Here is an 18,299-nt window from a genome sequence, read left to right on the forward strand (position 1 = left end):
ACATAGATGTATCAATCAATAGAATTAGGCTTTGCTCAGTTACTGATCTCTAGGCACAAGGTCCCAGGTTCAAAAGCCACCCCAGAGCTGTGCTAGGAAAAAGAGATTCTCATGGTTATGTTCAGAAGCAGACAGCAGAACTCCTAGGGCTTTGCTTCCCAGTGCTGATGTGCTTCCAGAGTATTTTTCCAGAGTATTTTAGTCCCACCTGCAAGATTACGACATCCTTTCAACTTGTGCTAGGCAGATTTAAAATCTTCTCAATGGCTGTGGTTCTCATCTGAATTAAAAAAAAAGAACGCCAGGATAAAGATGCTGTTACAAATACCAAACGTACAGTGTTAAAATGCAAGTATATTGTATGTATTTGCAGAGCTGTGTTGTTTCATGCCAACTACCCCTATTCAGAATGGGTGGGGAAAAAATGTATTCTAAATCAAGCTGTGTGCTGTTTCCTTTAGAAAAGGGTGGTTTTTTCCTCATTTCAGTGCATTCAGGTAGTATCATGAGGTGGGTTTCTCTTCTAAAGGATCCTAGCAATAGAGTTCAAATACCCTTAAGTCTGAAAAATCTCAATATAGGAGGCTTGTTCTGATCTTTGCAGAGTGTAAATCGGGAGCGACTCTGCTGGAGTCTGTTAAGATATTTAGGGTACTCAAGAATCTGAGTGAAGAACTGGCTGCTAAAAGTTGTGTCTAAAGTGTCCTTCACAAAGAACCAGCTGTTGAATGTGCAATAGGATTTTTCCTCCAAGAGTAACTCTTCTTGGATTGCGCCATCTTATTTTTTCCCACTTAAAGTAATCACGTTTGGGGTTTTTTTCTCCTGTTGCGCTGGGAAAGACTATTTTAAATAGCCAAGGGAAAAAAACGTAGATCTCAGCAATCAACATCCACGCAGCACTGCCCATCTAACCAAGAGGCTACAAGAGCAGAATTTGGGTGTCTTTAGTCCCTAGAGATCCATAGCAGATCCATGCTAATCGTGGTGCTTTGTTCTCCATCTTAATTATGAAGGTAGCTTAGGTTGACTTTTCTCCGATCTCAGGTGGTTGGTAAGATTTGGATGCCTCTGGGCCATGTTGATGGCCGTGTAGATGCAAGGCTATGCTCAGGCTACTCTGGTTTCTGAACTGAGGTCAGAAGCAACTGAGCACAAGAGGAACCAGAAAGCACACCAAGAAAAAGCAGGGGAAGTCTGTAGAGATGACTTGTACTCCTCTCTGCTGGCTGTGTTCCTTTCAGCTTGAAACATGATTCTGTGACAGACTCTACTGCCCTGTAACATTGCCTACAAAGAGGGATTTTGCTCTGCATGCATACATTTAAAACCTGTCCTTGATGGAGGTGTCGTCAGGACATCCTGATGGATAATTTCAAGTAAAACCTCTTGGGGTCTCTTGAGGAGCTTCAAATCCTCTTGTCTGTGGCTGTTGACTTTTGGGGATTCAGGTGGGGTTTCTTTTTCAGTGTGATTCTGAGACAGCGGTTAAGGGCATTCAGATTAACAGGATTTAACTGAAGTCTTTATAATTACAACGATGACTGTGCAGAGGGTGTCTCACTCTGAATAGAGTGGCAATTCATACAGCCTTTGACAAAAATAGACACGGATAAGAGTTCTCATGCTCTATTTCCAAACAACCTAAACCGTGCCCAGGAAATCCTGGCTGCTGCTCCCCCAGCACATTTCCACGGCAGAATTAACCCAGGTGATTGGTACCTGGATAAATTTAGAGCAGGCTCAGACCAGACAATCTCTCATTCCTGTATGTGTGGCATTAGAAGACAAAGATGCACATAGGGATATGGTGCTGAGCATCACTGTGAACCTTGGTGCAGCTCTGTCCACACGAGATTCAGCATGCCCTTTGGAGGATGCACTGGGGAAGGATGCACCAGAGCATTGTGGGAAGATCCTGGAGAGATATTTGCAGTTGTGTAAGACATCCTGAGTCCTCACTGCTGGGTATGGGGGTTACCAGGCTCTGCAAACTCCAATTTAAGTGATAACAGCAGCTATTCTAGTTGGAAACACCATCCAATGTGGCCCCACACTGACACCAAAAACACCATCAGTAAGATTAATGAGATTTCTGGTTTATTGGCCAAAAATCACAAAGAAAAGAACTGTTCTATATTAACACCCCCAAAATAGCATCCACTGAAGTGGAACTGTTTGCTTTTGGTCTGAGGGGGACAGTGAATTCTTTCTTTTATATTTTCTTAACACTTAGGGGAAGTTTCAAAATGGAGGAGTGATTTCAAAATAGACAGCTATCTGTCGTAAATAATGTCATAATAGTGTCACATCATCACATAATAGTGTCACAATACAAAGGAAAGATTATTCTTGTTGGGTGTCCCCCTTCACCTCTGCTCCATGATTGACTCCAGCTTCTTTAGGACTGAAACTGTTCAGCAACCTCACCCCAGATTGCTGAGTGGTCATAGACACCCACTCCCACTGAAAAGTGATTTTAAAGTTAATTGCCTTTAACTTTAATGAAAAGTTAATTTCCTTTAACTCTATTAGACCCCAATCAGACACTCTGGTGGGTGGAGAGACCTTCAGAAGAGGGCTTTTCTCCGTGAGGCAGGGTTTGCCCATCTAGCTACATCAACACAGTTGCGCTGGTATTTTCCTCAGACATAGCTTTGAAAGCATAGCTGAGACCAGATTCCTAGAAGGTCTAACCTATACTGCCAAAATAACATTTTTCTGGCATAAAGCTGTCTACATATCTGTATTACCCCTTACCTAAGCTCTAGCTGTCATATCTGGGCTCCCTAGATCTATCTGGACACAGCAGCCACCTGGGCTAATTTACCCTGCCAAAAAGCCCAGCCTGGAAAATTTGATAATATGAGAGGCTCCATCTTCAGGAGTTGAACCACAGGTCTTCCACATTATTTTTGAAGTGACGGAGAGGATTATATGACTGTGTTTGTGATAGGCAGAGGGCTGTGCACAGATTATGTCTATACCTGTAATGCAAACGGTGCTGGAGTCCAAGCACTGGCACTCAAGTGGTTCTGTTAACATTGTCCCTGGTACAGTTTAGGCCAGCCAGCCCTTTCCCAAAGCTTTCCCAAGCACGGGAAAATGAGTTCTCATAGGCCAGTGACCATTCCCAAAAGGCAGATAGGATACAACTACTCTGGTTTGGAGTCTTGAGAGAGTTTAATAGTGTGGACATGGCAGACTCTGCCAGCTGGGCTCAAGGTCAACAAATAGTTTCTCGTTTGCTAGTTTAGGTGTCGCCACAGTGGCCTAGGTTCTCTCAAGGCCTGGGTTCCTGTGTGCCCTTCTTCTCTCTGCTGTTTTTTTATGAGCCATAATCTGGTGGTGAGCCACTGTACAAGACCAAAGATCCTGGTTAGTTAGGTGAGGAGAGGCTGGTTTGATACATAAGGACTGAGATTTCAGCTTCATCTAAGCGCTGTCAGAAATGTCTCAGCTGGGGAGTGGATGTCAGCAGCTTTTTTGCCTATATAAGTACATAAAAACTGAGATACCTGCAGTCAGCATCCTATGAAAGGGGCAAGGCTATTATGGAAAGCAAATAGTGGGCTTACATGGCTGTGAGGACTGTGTACACACATGCCTGTTGAGATCAGCCTTCTTCTCATTGATGTAGGGGGGGGATATTGTCTTTCTGCTACCACTTTCTTGAGGATGGTGATAATTCTGTCTGGCTGTTCAGGGAAACGCAACTTGACCGTGTCCTCTGACTGATCATGGCACCCTTCTCTCATCAGGCGGGTGTTGGGGGGTTGTTTTGCGTACTTGGCCTCCAGTGGTATAAAAATCATTGTGTTACATCACTTAATTTGCCCACATTTTGTTAGGTCTGTCAACTTCTCTGCAGAAGCCGGTGCTAGCTATTCTGCTCATCTTGGAGCCAGGAAGAGGTTTCCGCAGCCCTCCTTTCTGCTCTCCTCACCTTGCTGGAACTCAGAGGTCTCCTCCGAGCTCTTGTGGGGATTTGGTTGATGCCAAACCACTGCTGCCTAGGTTACTTTTCGTCTTACCCACTTCTCCTTGTTTGGTCGTTTCAGCTTGATCATTCACACTCCAGGTAGAGCAAATGGAGAGACAAAGAGTCATTTCCAGAGGGAAACTCATCCCATGTCTCAGACAGCTCTCCTTGGGTGGGATAAACACCAAGGCACATGATGCAAGGAATGTCTTCATCAACAACTTTTTTAAAACAGGGGGGAAGCTTTGTTAGTCCTTATGTGGCGGGTGATAGCAAACATTTTCAACAGGAGATTTGACACTTCAATGAGGGTATTCAAGGACAATCCAAACCAGAGGGCAGATTATCCCATTTCTGCTTGGCCTGGGGTGCTTGTGCCTCCAGCAGAAGGATCAGTCGCTGGCTTGCATCCAGGAGAAGATACAAGACTGGATGGCCCCAGGGCCTGAGCCAGTTTGGCAGCTCCGGAGTTCACAAAGGAGATGAATAGGAGGAGACATGACAGAAGCAGTTGAGATAATGAGAGCACAGATCAGACGAATGTGGCCAGTCACCTCTTCTGGCAGTAGAGAAAAATGGGCATTTGGGAGAGCTGAAAGGCAGCAGGATGAAAGGGGAGAAAAGCAAGTCCTTTTGAAACATAATGCATAGTGAACCTATGGACCTCAGTTCCTCAAGACAGTGCTGAGGCAAAGGCTGGAGGGGAACTAAAAAGAGATCCAATATTTCTGGGGTCAGTGAGGACATCTTAATTGAGCAAAAAGAAAAGGTTTTAGGAAGCATTCACATTTCAGGACATGAGCCAGCCTTTAACTGGCAAAGGGTGGGAGGGCAACTCCCCATGTGAGCAAGCTGTTCTGAAGTTACCTTGCTAAAGACTTTCTCACTCTCACAATAAAAGGTTTGGGAACATGGATGTTCTCCAGGTCCAGTGTGGAAGAGTCCTTCGTGTGTTAGCTTGGACACGGACTGTCCTTTATAGAAACTCAAAGCAAGCCTCATGTCAGGATGTCCCAGTGGGATTCAGCGGTAGAAGACCCTCTTCTTGTTGTCCATATCTGCTGGGAGATTGGTCCCCGAATCCACTGCTGCAACATCTCTTCCCAGTGTCAGGCTCTGGTCTTTCATCCCTGGTCACTCCAGCTTTGCGTAGAGTACAGAGATGCCCACATAGATGAGGGCAGGCCATTTCTGGGTCAGACTTATGAGTGATGTTCACCATACATGGAATAGTGCTCATCTGCCACAATGGACTGGTGGCACACTGGAAAAACTGGTTAGGGAAATGTCCTATGAGGAAAATGAATGGCAAAACAGTCTATGCAGCCCATTATTATTTACATGCCGGTAATAATCCATACTATTCCATGTTCAAAGTGAAAAACAAACAGGAAAAATGAAGGAGAGAAGAAAAAGTCATTTCCTCCTCTGAAAGGAAAAAAAAAAAAAAAAAGAAAGATCGAACATCAAACTCCAGCAGAACAAATGAAAATCAGAGCTGGGGTCTGATTCTGACTCCCGTTACTGTGGTGCAAATAAATAAAAACAGATTAAAAAGTACGAGGGAGAAAATTTCAGGCAATGCTATTACAATGGCAGAACCTGTCTCCATCTCTTTTGTATATAAATGCATTTTCACTCCGTGTGCATCAAAATGAAAACCTCTTCCTCGATTCATACTGAGCTTCGGGGAGGAACGTGCTACCCAAAGGGGAAAACACAATAACAGGGTTCATGGCACAGAGACCCCAGCAGGCAGCGAGTGATGGGGAGGAACCGAGAGGTGGCACTTGGCATTAAAGCAAGCGCTGCCTCCGCACAGGGGTTGATGGAAGGTTTCATGTCGCACTGAATATTTCCTGTCCAGCTCACCCGGGAGAAATGTTGGTATCTTCCCATTTTGTTTTAGTAGAGTCTTCAGGAGAATTAATGTCAAAAAAGAAATAGAGCACCATTTAGGCATCGTTTTCAGCTTTAAAGGGACAGGCACCACGGTAAATACTTAGGGAATACGCTACATTGAGTGCATTCAAATTACTTACAGCCAATAACCTGCAGCTGGATTCAAGATGAAAACTGTACATACCCCTAGTGAAAAAACCTCTCTCCTTAGCTGAACAACACTGCGAGGAAGGAAAAAACAGATAGATTTTAAATATTCATTTTTGTGTGTGTGTGTGATTTGTCTGCAGCTGTTACTAGACTTGCTGTAAAACCATATGCAATTGCATAACATGAATGGGCCAGATAGACTGGGATGTCTTTTCATGCACTGGTTTTATTCCAGCACATACATGGGCTTTAAAAACAGCAGTAGCAATTTAAGGGGAGTCATTGTTTTGAGTCTCTCTTGTGGATATGGATTTTTCAAAGACCCTCAGTATATTTCTGAGATGGCCTTTTCTTTTTCTGGGCCATCAGCAGGAACTAGAGGATGAAAGCCAAAACAGGCTGAAATTCAACTGGCTCCTGCGAGCTTCAGCAAGGCTTCAGGAGCTTCCCTTGAACTCAGAGTGGTCCATGCTCCTCTCCTCCAGTATCAGATCATTACCTGCATTATACTCTAGTCCACTCGTGTTTTCATGGTCCCAAGCAATGGCTCTGGTTTCCTCTTCTCAGAGACTCTATTCCTTGGTCTGACACTCTTCTCAGAAAGTTTAACTTTTTATACCTGCCTGATTTCCCATTGCTTTCTCATTTCTCTTCACCATTTACTGTTGCTTAGTCCCCATGTGTGTTTACCACTGAGGGCTGTTCATTAACCATTAGCCGCTCCCCCTTCCCATCCCCGGAGAAAGGCAGAATTACTGTGGCAAGAAGTCAGCATCCAGGCAGTTCAAGATGTTGAATGAGTTCAGCTCCAGATTCAGACACCTAGACACAGGTGTCTCCCATGGTGGTGTCTCCACATGATGGGGGTGTCCAAGCTCCCCTTGTATTCAGTGGAGATGTAGACAATACAACCACAGGGTCTTAATGTTGACCTTCGTACAATCTGGCTGCACTGGCCATAATGGCTAAGGAAAGAATTCAGTTGACTTTTGCCTGGTGTCATTTGAGATGCCCTGAGCAGCCTACCTCACTCCAGCTTCCAGCTCAAAAATGTTCCTGTCTTCCATATGCGAGCTTGTCACATCTGCCAGCTTGATGTTGCTTGATTCCCATCTGTGATGGTTGCACTAAGTCTTAATTCTCTGTTGAGTAAAGTAAGAGACATCACTTACCCATGGACAGCCCCGAGGTGAATCTCTACTGGAAGAGGTGAATCCTATCTGCCAAATGCCTTGGCAAGGTGCACTGTGATGTAAAGGAGATCTATTCCCTGCTATAGCATGGATTTTATGTGAGACCTTGGATAAATACTTCAGATCTTAGTGCTTCTTCTGTCAAATGGGGACATCATAGAGCTCTGCCTCACCGCGCTGAATGTAGGCTAGGAGATGTCTCACCATAAGGACTTCAGGACACATTACTACAAGGACCTGGGGAACTAATTCTTGTGATGTATCATTCAAGACACATGGGCTTGACTCCTTAATGGTGCTGACTATGGCCTGTGAGTCACTCATTGCTTCCCAGCAGATGACAGGAGGAATCCGAGGGCTGATGGTACAGAGAGTTTGAAGATAACCCCAGTCAATGCCACTCTGACTTGTTACAGGCAGGTGGGATACAGATCCCACAGACACCGCCATAAGGCTTCCAGTCCCATGGTAGATGATGTCCTTCTGGCTCGAGAGTGCCCACACAGATGTGTCAGTGGATGGTGGGTATTTGCCACTCCCAAGACTAAGCACAGAGTGGGAGGAGTGGGAGTGGGTTTATTGAAGTGACTTCAGTTTTAAACCAGCCCCAACTCTTTGATAAACAAACCTTGGAAGGGAGTTGAAGCCCACTCATGCTAGATGAAGGTGCGTCAGTCACCATGTGCAAAAGTCAAAATCAAAATAAAAAAAATATTTCCCATGTGATCCAACTTACCAGGACTTTTTGTTCTAGTTGTAGTTGGAGAGATCTCTATAGTTGCTTAGAAATAAGGCCTGGAGAAGTGGCAAAGAAGGGAAAAATTTACCCCCCAGTCTGTGAGAACTACATTGTATGAAGATTTCCCAGGCTTGAAGTAACAGGCAAAGATGGGAATAAGAAACTCATGATCAAGATGACCAAAGCTAAGGTGTGCTTTGTCATTTAATGCTGTATAAAATAGTCAGGGAATAATTTCTGTGGCAACACCGTAAGAACTACTTCAAAAATCTTCATATTGCTCCATGGTTCCTGTTGATGTCCACCTACTGATCGCACCCGCCAGACACCCAGGTTCAGATCCTGCTCATCACTGGGATGCTGAAATTCTCGTTCACCACAGAGTCCTGAATTTTTAAACAAGGGCAGGAATATGTCAAAATGTCTAGAGATACTTCATCCCCCGCCTTTCCCTCCTCAGATCTTAGTGCAAATGAGGAGGCAACGAAGTGTTTCGTAAGGGTAGGACTCATCCCGCCTGACTGCTGGCGTTCGCGAGTCCCCGCACTCTCCTGTCAAGGGTTGGAGACAGACACTTTGGGAGCATGAGTCAACCCCCCCGCCTTGTCCCACACGCACATCTTAGGACAGGGTGAATCACTTTCTGGGGGTGTCTGCCTCTCTCTGTTGACTCGAGGAGACGTTCAGATGACTATCAGCCGGCATGGTACCGTGCAAGGGGAGTGACTCAACACACACACACTCAGCCAGCGCTGTGCAATTTACGGCAGAGACTGTGATTAGTGTAGGTTTCTGCACTGAAAACCTTACGGTGGGAAAAGCCTTTATGTGTATACTGGGTTTTTGTTTCTGGTGTATTTTATTCCTCTCTCTATTCTAGAATAAATGAACCCAACAGAAACATTTTTAAGCCGGTGTGACACATCTGTCTCTTGTGGGTTGGCGCTGCTTGAGTTTCAGTACACAGGTACTTCTGATGCCGTGCAAGTTTCTAGTATAACAGCCCTAAAATAAGACAATACATGACTTTTTCTTTTTTTTTTCTCTCTTGCTACTCATGGAAGGTTTTCAAACTGAATAGCTAGAAGACACTGCAACAAACCGTACTTATACACATGGCATCACTAACCTGAAGAATTGTGGGGCATTGCTCAGCCTTCCAAAGCTGTTCTGTCTACCAAGAATGTAACACATCTGATAGGTTAAAAATAAATCTGATCTATGTCTATTTGGTGCTGAGGCTATTAATTTTCAGAAGTTTCCATCCATTAGAGACCCCAAGTACTATATGCAAGTGTTTTTTATAGAGGACTTAGAACTTGGGAAAATTGTGGTTTTTCTTAAAGATGGTGGCCTAAAGCTTCCCTCTTTGATAACGCCATTGGTCTTACTGGTTTGTGGGGTTTAGTTTTTTAAAATTCAGTCTGAAATGCTAATGCACGTGTGAGCCCAAAGGCAAGGTATAGAGAGAGAGACTTGAGAGCTGACAGAAAGACATAGTTTTGGTGGACCTGCAGGCTGGGAGAATTTCAATGAGGGGCAGAGATGGAGATCTGCCATCCTTCCTGGCCACCTTCTCCAGCACCTCTCCTCCAGACATAGCTAGGCTGGAAGGGCGGAAATCTAACCCCACCACACTGTGGGGTGGGCTCCTCAAAAAGAAGATAAAGACTCTGGAGTGAGGTCTGAAGAGCCAGTGGATCTGGATCTTTCTTCCATCCCCATGGGAGCTGGGTCCTCGTGGGCAGCGAGAAAAGTGAGAAGAAAACAGGAAGAAATGTAGAGTTTTCAGGCATTTTAGCTTTGTAACCCTGGGCAGCTGCAGGAAGGTGCTCCTTGGGTTTTCTTAAAGTAGTAAAAGCAAAATAGAGCTGGGCTTGTTTTCCAGTACTTTACACATCAGAACTGGAGGGGCGTTTGTTATTGTTTGGTTTGCTTGAAACCATTAGCATTTTTCCTTTGGATTTTATAGGTGATGGTCCCAGAGAAATCTTTAGCAAAGGCCCAATCAAAGTACATTTACCAAATTATTTATCTTCCCAAACATGGATCTTAGTCCGTCATCTCTTCCCTCACCTGCAGAGCAGTTGTCCAGTGAGCGGCAGTGGGAGCAAAGGAATAAGATGCCAGTGGCCTTTTCTTTTCCCAGGAATCTGTCGATTAAGTTTTATTATGATGCTTTGCTCAATGAGTTGTTCAATTTACCTTTGCGATAATCAATGGCATTGTATTTTTAAAAGCTCCTGAAGTGTGACGGGGCACTGTTTTATCCATTGGAGGAAATGAAGAGTTTAAGTTGGTTGTGGTGGGGAATAAGATCAGGCCCCTTTGGAATATCATGGGGTGCCTGCCCCAAGCCAGGGTGCAGCAGGTTGAGTTGGGAACCGAGGGTGACCCCAGGGCAGGCAATGCCCTCCCTGATGGGAGCAGTACCAGGTCTGAGTGCACTGGGCAGAGCTGCGTGCTGGTAACGGCTCCCTCAGCAGTCCCAGACAAGACAAGGGGATGGACCAGGTCTGAGGTTCCTCCAGGGAGTCCCGTCTGGAACAGAACGAGACAGGGCTGGAGACATGACTGCCACTTGGATCTGTGGTCCATCCAGGAGAGAAGGCTGGAGATAAGCTACCTCCCTTATAGACTTTCAGTCCATCCTGGAACCAGGGCAGGGGAGTTGCTGGAGGGATCAGATTCTTTGTTTTGGGACCATTTGAGGGTACTGATAAGTCTTGATGTTCCCTATATTTATATATTCATCTGCATGGGACCACAGGGTGACAAAAAAACTGACCAACTGCCTATTATTCCCGAAGGCGAATGCAAACAGGGATTCCTGATTAAGGCAGACTCAAGTACAAGTCAATGTGAACGTTGCTTGGATTAAATTATTTTTGAATAAATAAAGACCCATGTAGTTACACAAATATAGATGTCCTGCTCCTGCGATGCTGCACTCCAACATAGACAGAAAGTAACCTTCATACTTGGGCTGCAGTGTTTAGACGGGATCTGGATTTCCAATTCTTAAATGTGGATCTAATAAGGATGAAGACAGAGGCTGTTCCCTGTAAGAAGAGAAGAGCTGGGGTGGGGTGGCAGAGCCAATGGCTTATAAAGATAATGTGCTGTGTCAGAGAACTCCTGAATGCAGCATCTTTTCCAATTCCCACACTGATATTTCTGTATTTCTCTCCTCTAGACTGTAAGGACAACCTGACGTGAGTTGAACCTTTAAGCTACTGAGCCTGCCCCAGATGCAATAATTTAGTGAGCAGATGATGTTTTCAACCAAACCTCCTGTCTAACTCAGTGGATCTGTGTGTCTTCCGGCAGGTGTGTCCTCTGTGGCCTCCCTGATGTCCCTGGCTTGGGTGCTAGCCTCCTATCACAAGCTTCTTCGGGACTCTAGGGACGACAAGAAGAGTATGAGCTACAGAGGGGCCCTCATCCATCTCTTCTGGCGCCTCTTCACCATCTCATCCCGAGTTCTTTCTTTTGCTCTCTTTGCTTCCATCTTCCAGCTCTACTTTGGGATCTTTGTAGTGGTCCATTGGTGTGCCATGGCTTTCTGGATCATCCATGGTGGGACAGATTTCTGCATGTCTAAGTGGGAGGAGATCCTCTTCAACATGGTGGTAGGGATTGTGTACATTTTCTGCTGGTTTAATGTCAAGGAAGGGCGGACTCGATACAGAATGTTTGCGTATTACACGGTAGTCCTGACAGAGAACGCTACCTTGACGCTCCTTTGGTATTTTTACAGAGATCCTGACACTACTGACTCATATGCCGTGCCAGCACTGTGTTGTGTCTTTCTTAGCTTTGCTGCTGGGATAGCTTTGATGCTGTTATATTATGGTGTGCTGCATCCCATGGGGCCAAGAGCTAAGATTTTTGCCAGCTCCTGTTGCGCCGAGCTGCTCTGGGGCATTCCTTTGCCCCCCGATGTTGAGCCCATGGCACCCCAAACCCCTGGGTACCGGGGGGCCCAGGCTACGCCCACCAGAGCGGTCACGGAGCAACAGGAGGAACTCACAGCTGACACTTGCTTGCCCGTTTTCCAGGTGAGAGCAATGGTACCATCTACTCCATCTGGGCGACCCTACCCCCCCGAGGGGCCTCTCATTAAGATTGACATCCCAAGAAAAAGATACCCTGCATGGGATGCTCATTTTGTAGACAGGAGGTTAAGAAGAACTATCAACATCCTCCAGTATGTCACCCCCACAGCTGTAGGTATTAGGTATAGAGATGGACCTCTCTTATATGAGTTGCTACAATATGAATCTTCACTTTAAAAGCTCCTTAAAGCAAAAGAAAAAGAGGGGACCTTATTTTTGTTTACGGTAAACACAGATCATGAAACAAACACAAACCTTCAGATAAGCTTTCTTTCTGGTTGCTGTATGTATAAAAAAAAAAAAAAGATATTCTCTATGTTTTGTAAGTAAAAACAAAAAGAAAAACTTTTCTTTTGTTTTTTACACACAAGAAACAGTATTTCAACTTCCACACCTAGGATTCACAGGTGGAGAAGGAGGCATCTCCACATCAGTTTTATACCGTACACCAAGTGTAGAACATTATTTATGGGATTGGTGCTGATTGAAAAATAAAAAAACAAACAAACAAACCTACAACTGCCTTATGCCCTTAGGTGCTGAGTTTCATTAAGTACTGTCACCTTTCTCATGCAAAACTCTTTGATGATTATATGCCAGGAAAAAAACCAACCAACTGAAATACAAACCTTAAAATTAAAAAAAAAAAAAAAAAAAAGAAAAGAAAAGAAAAAAATGAACAACAACAACAAAAAGAGAGAAACGTATGAAAAACAATCTTGTTGCTCTTATTGGATTTCACAGAAAAAAACCCAAAATGTCTAAAGATAAGAAAGCAAAGCCAAGACACCCCCCCAATGGAGTTTTATTTTTTTTCCAACAGTTGAAAGACAAAATCAGGTCTGTAACTCAATTTGGCAATGCGTTTATAACGCCATTTGGCCAAGCCTGCCAGCCTTGACCGAGTCGCGTTAGAAAGGCTATCCCACCGTGTAACCGCTTCCCTCGTGGAAACGGGCCGTGCGAAATGGCCGGTTTGCACCAGATTAATATGGTAATACAGGATCTGATCTTGTTTCCAACCAACCGCACACGCTAAAGCACCACTGGGTTCAGTGGAGTAAATCGCAACCATCTGAGCCCAGAATAAGGTCTGCCACCTTGATTTCTGGAAAATACGGAATCTGCAAACATTGAAATTATATACCAAAAAAACCCATTATCCTAAAGTCCATCTACACATATCTAATAACTATTTCAGTAATAATAAAACTCAGCATAGTAGCAAAAAGCGAGTCAATTTAAAGGCACAATACTTGATCAGTGACTGGCAAAATAATTTGACCTACTGTATCATTTTAAGGCTGTGAAAGGCATACATGTATTATTTGTAATCTCGTGTAAGACCTGTCATGTCTCATTCAGTGCGAGCCTTAAAGTGATTGTAAAGCATCCTTCGTTCCATTTTGGGGTTTTTGGGTTTTGATTTTTGTTCTGTTTTGTTTTGTTTTTAAAGGAAAACAAAACATGAAAATCGGGATAAAAACAAACAAACAAACAAACAACAACAAAACAACCAACAAACTTCTTCAAACGGTAATAACCTGTAAACTGACTCACGTCTTGAGATGATTTTGGTGCTTTGTATTTTTGTTGATGTTGTTGTTGTGATTTAGCTGAGAATTCTTCAACTCGGTACATGTGGGGAACTGCTGATAAAAACTGTCTCGTGTCACCCTCTACTGTAAGTACATGGCGAGAAACACCACCAGAGGAAATCCAAGAGCGTAGCCAGAGCATCGTGGTTTAGCTTAGCCTTCTCACCGCAAGGAGATGCTGCCACCTCCGATGATGGCAAAGCCTAGATGGTCACCTGCCGAGGGTTGTGTGGTTGTATTGACATATAACCAAATAACCCGCTCGGTGTCTGAACATTCACATCTCTCGAATTCTGTTTCTGTGCTGGAATCTCTTGTTTCAAGTTAAATCACAGGTTTGCGTCTATCTAACGCCCTTTTCCTTTTCGAGAGTATTGCTCCTTTAAAGGAATATTCCCATTTCAGGGCATCTTTTCAATCCCACCATCCCTCTACTTGGGAGGGAAAAAAAAAAAAAACCAACAACAACAACGAGATATTTTTGAGTGAATGCTGTAGTATTTTCTGTGTGCAATTGCAATTTTTTATTCCAGAAATACTGTAACTGTCTAGGGTGCAAAACTCCCATGCTGACCTGTTCTGAAAAGAAAATCAGCATGGGGGGGGATATTTTTTAATTATGATTATGATTTTTTTTTTTAATTTGAGGAATCGGTTGGTTTTTTTAATTATAATAGTATTTAAAGAAACTAGTACCAATTTTATATAACAGTTTAAAGAAGCTGAATGCTTTCTTCGCCTGAATATACCTGAAGAGAAACATTTTTTTCAATCAGTGATCCTTTGCAACGTTCTGAGAAAATGTTGGGGTTTCCTCAGTTGTTTCATTTTGTTTTGTAAAGAAAACTTTTAACTGGTGTCTGTCCCTTTTAAGGAGGGCAGGACTCGTTCACGCCAAACTATAGACACACGGCAAAGTTTATAAGAAGCCAAATTGTCACTGGTACTGTAATTCCCAGTCAAACTCCATTTCAGGCAAATGTTTCTGGGCTCTGATTATAACCAATATGATGGTCACATTTTCATGCAAAGGGAGGGATTTTGTCTTGTCGTTCCCTATCTAAATTCCCAGTCCCTTGTTTACTGTGCACATAAATATATATGTACATGCACTTATATATATTTGTGAAAAGCTTTCATTTTCCTCCTCCATTGTTTGTGTCCCATAACCATCCCCTTCTCAAGTGTCCTACTAACATTTCACCCTGTTTCTTCCCTAACCAGTACACTGTCTCCATAAAAAGAGGTAATTTGTGAAGTGAACTTGCTGTCCCCAGCTCCCGGGTCATAAAAACACAGAGGTGCCCATCCTCCAGCAACAGGCCTGCATTTCTCCTCCCAGGACTTTCTTTTGACTTACTTTTAATACTAGTGTAGATTTACTCTGATCCAGATTCATGCCTTGTGTAAAGACTCTCCTTAGTCCTTCCATGGAGATCTCTCCTCTACACATTGTATTTCATTGGCATAAGCATGAGAAAGGAATGGATGACAAACAACCCTTCTGTTCCTCGGGGATCTTTCCTCCAGGAGAGAGCATTCTCATTTCCAAAAACACCCAGAGAAGGTCCCCCTCTCTGAACTTGTCAACGTTGAGGTCTGGTTTGAAGACGTGATTGCACCCCCTGGCCCCACCGAACAGCCGGACCCTGCCGCTTCGCACCAGGACAGTGAAATGAGTCAACGAGCCGAGGCACACTCATCAGGAGTCAAGGAGGAGACCCGTCAGTGTTGTCTGTCATGAGCATCTGCAGACTGCCTTCCCTCAGGAACGGGACCCTTGCTCCAGACCACCATACCAACAGCCGTCCTCTCCATCCCGCTATGGGAGCGGAGGGGCAAAACACTCTAGAAGTGACCTTACCTCTCAACACAGTGCTAATTTCTCACAACCAAACCAGCTTGACTAAGGGCTTGACACACCCCTGCTCCAAAGTCCTCCTTCGTGGCTCGTGGTATGGATAACAATGAAGGCAGGTGCCTCCACTGAGTGTTCAGACTGTTTCATTACACTTAGTTGCATAAACTTTCTGCCTCCGCTATTAGTCCTTTCTTTGAATGATATATATCCACTGGCATCTTGATTTAGCAAAAGATTTCCAGTGAGAGCCTGTGTCAACCCTGAAGAACTATTTCTCTTTGAAGGACTTCATTACAGCCTTAATGTAAAGCACGTGCTCTACCACTACACCCAACGAGTTCGTGGTGGACAGTTTGGTGTGGTGACCATTTCCTCTTGGGTTTATCTGTGATCTTGTTGCCAAACAGCGCCTTTTGCCAAGCCAAAAGCTCGGGGAGGAAAATTACCCCCAGCTCTTTATTGGTACTAATCCCAGTGCTAAGACTCTAGTCCTTGCCTCCTGGGGTTTTTTTTTGCCCAGGGTCTTTTTGATTTTTGGTGTGCAATTTGGCAGGATGGCCAGTGACTTGTTTTGGTTTCACTTGGTTTTTACTCCTCAGCTTCTCCCCGGTAGCTTAGTTAGACCATGTTCCACCCTCTTGCCAAATATACTGCATGAAGCGCTTTTCAAACTGTCATGGAGAAGGTTGAGTCCATCCATAAATACACTTCACAAGATCAGTGGGCAACGTCTCTGGCACATTTGTGCTGCTGGATTCACCCTGGGATCATCTAAACCAGCCAACTACGCCACGCCAGGGAAAAGCCAGAGCATGAGGGCTCCATCATCCCTGCTATTATATTTTTCGAACCTTCCCTGCCATGGTTTTGATCGACTCCAATGAGCCCTGGGCTTGGGCACAGCTTGCACAGGCATTGATGCTGATCAGAGACCATCCCCAATCAGCAGTTTGGATGCAGCCGCTCTGTATCAGGAGTGAAAGAGTTTAGTAGTGTGGATGTGGCCAGCACTTGTCAGTTGGCTTCGTGGCCAGAATGGATGCTGGCAGTGCTTAATTTACTAATAAAGATGTAACTGTGTGCCACAGACCAGTATTAGGGACTCAGGACTTGGTGGAGGACATCAGCTCCGATCTGGCATTTTTCTGTTTTCCACCCAATTCGATGGACAAAGTATTTTTTCAGTTCACTTTGTTCTTTTTGCTGAGGTTATTTTGCAAACAGCGTCACTTTTATCGTGCTGATGTCAACCCATCCGTCTGTCCCTCCATCCACATCAGATGGCTGGCATGCTTAGCGTGATAGCGTTATACATCTGTAGGCAGCTAATTTGGAGACAGGAATGATTCAGACCAGACCAAATCAACAATGGAAATACAGGAATTACAAGGTCCCTACCCGTGCCCTTGTCATGCTTTGCCACCCACACAAGACATTTTTCATCCAGAGCTTATCCAACCTAAACTGCAGAAGAGGAGCTGTTGTAGTATAATTACCAGCAGAAAGTGCAAGCAAACCCCCGATTTCAAGTGTAAATATATATATATATTTTCAGTCTTTTGGGCTGGAGCTAATTGTCTGCTTCATCCTGTCCTTCCCTGCACCTGCCAAAAAGTCAGTAGTCATTTGCATGTATTTTTATTTAAAGCTGACTAGATGAAACAGGGCAAAATTAATTTCAAGCTTTAGTCAGGGGTCTGCTAAAACCTGGCTGAGGCTGCTCGCAAGGGGAGCCTTGCCATTGACTTTTGGAGAGCAATCATCCCCTGCTCTTCAGACATATTCTTTTGTACACTCCAGATTCACTTCACAATTTATCCCTGCTCCTCGTCCCTGCGCAGAAATGCATGACATACCTGTCACCCCCACACCCGCAGCATGACTCAACCTCCTGAAGAAAATGTGGTCCTGAGGTCCGTCCAGCATGATTTCGTTGAAGCTCAGAGGTGCTTTGAAAAGGAAAAGTTACTACTGTGCATTTGCAAAACCTTTTAGTGCCTGCTTGCTGGGCAGCTTGGGCAAGAGACAATTTGGAAGCTGCTGGAGTCAGCGGAAAATTGTGGAGACAGGCTTTTCTAGGGTCTTTTCTTCTTTCGTTGGGTTAGCTTTTCTCTGGATTCTGTTCAGATCGAATGTGGTCATGCAAAAAAAAAAAAAAAGAAAAAAACAAAACAAAAAACAAAAACACCCCAGAAAACAAAAACCCAAATAATCACAACAAAATAAGGTCTATGCCGATCTCCATAGAAGCCGAGATAGCTGATGTTAGGTGGTAGGGATGATGTGAACTCCGTTGTGTACCCTTTGCTTGCTGAAGTTTGCATGTTGTTATTTTGGCAGTGGTCTAAAGCCCTGGGCCTTTGGGGATGGAAGTTTCCCAGGGTTATGATTGCTGGTTTTATTTTTTCCTTGGAGCTCAGGTGTATTCTGGTGCAGAGAATCTCAGCCTGGTTTGAACGAGAAGATTTGAGGCTATCCCAAATAGACGTGGGCAAACGTTTCACTGTGTGCAGAACGCATTTCCAGACCTTTGGGTACCGCTAGAGATTGTTGCAATCTGCTTATTTCTCCACGAGCACGTTCAGAATCGCTTCATTGTTCTGTTGCGTTTGAACTTGGGAATGACGGTTGTGGTGGCCCTTTTCTGTTGAGGTGTGATGTGAAGAAAGGTAGGAGCCTTCCTGCTGTGCTAGATATTGCCCGTGTTCAACCCTTGTTCCTTACTTGAAGCTCAGACAGTAGGATAATGAGAAAAA

General features: G+C 44.4%; 1 protein-coding gene across 1 annotated transcript in view; it reads left to right on the forward strand.

Moving 5' to 3' along the window:
* XKR6 (XK related 6) overlaps nt 1–12,565 on the forward strand; it is a 190,018-nt gene extending 177,453 nt beyond the window's left edge. The window contains exon 3 of the mRNA XM_074154142.1: nt 11,297–12,565. Coding sequence (XP_074010243.1) covers nt 11,297–12,261 — 965 coding nt within the window. The 3' untranslated portion in view covers nt 12,262–12,565. The remainder of the gene's footprint in view (nt 1–11,296) is intronic.
* The last annotated feature ends 5,734 nt before the right edge of the window (nt 12,566–18,299 follow it).

The sequence above is a fragment of the Numenius arquata genome, chromosome 9 (assembly GCF_964106895.1).
Source record: "Numenius arquata chromosome 9, bNumArq3.hap1.1, whole genome shotgun sequence".
Taxonomy (NCBI): Eukaryota; Metazoa; Chordata; class Aves; order Charadriiformes; family Scolopacidae; genus Numenius; species Numenius arquata.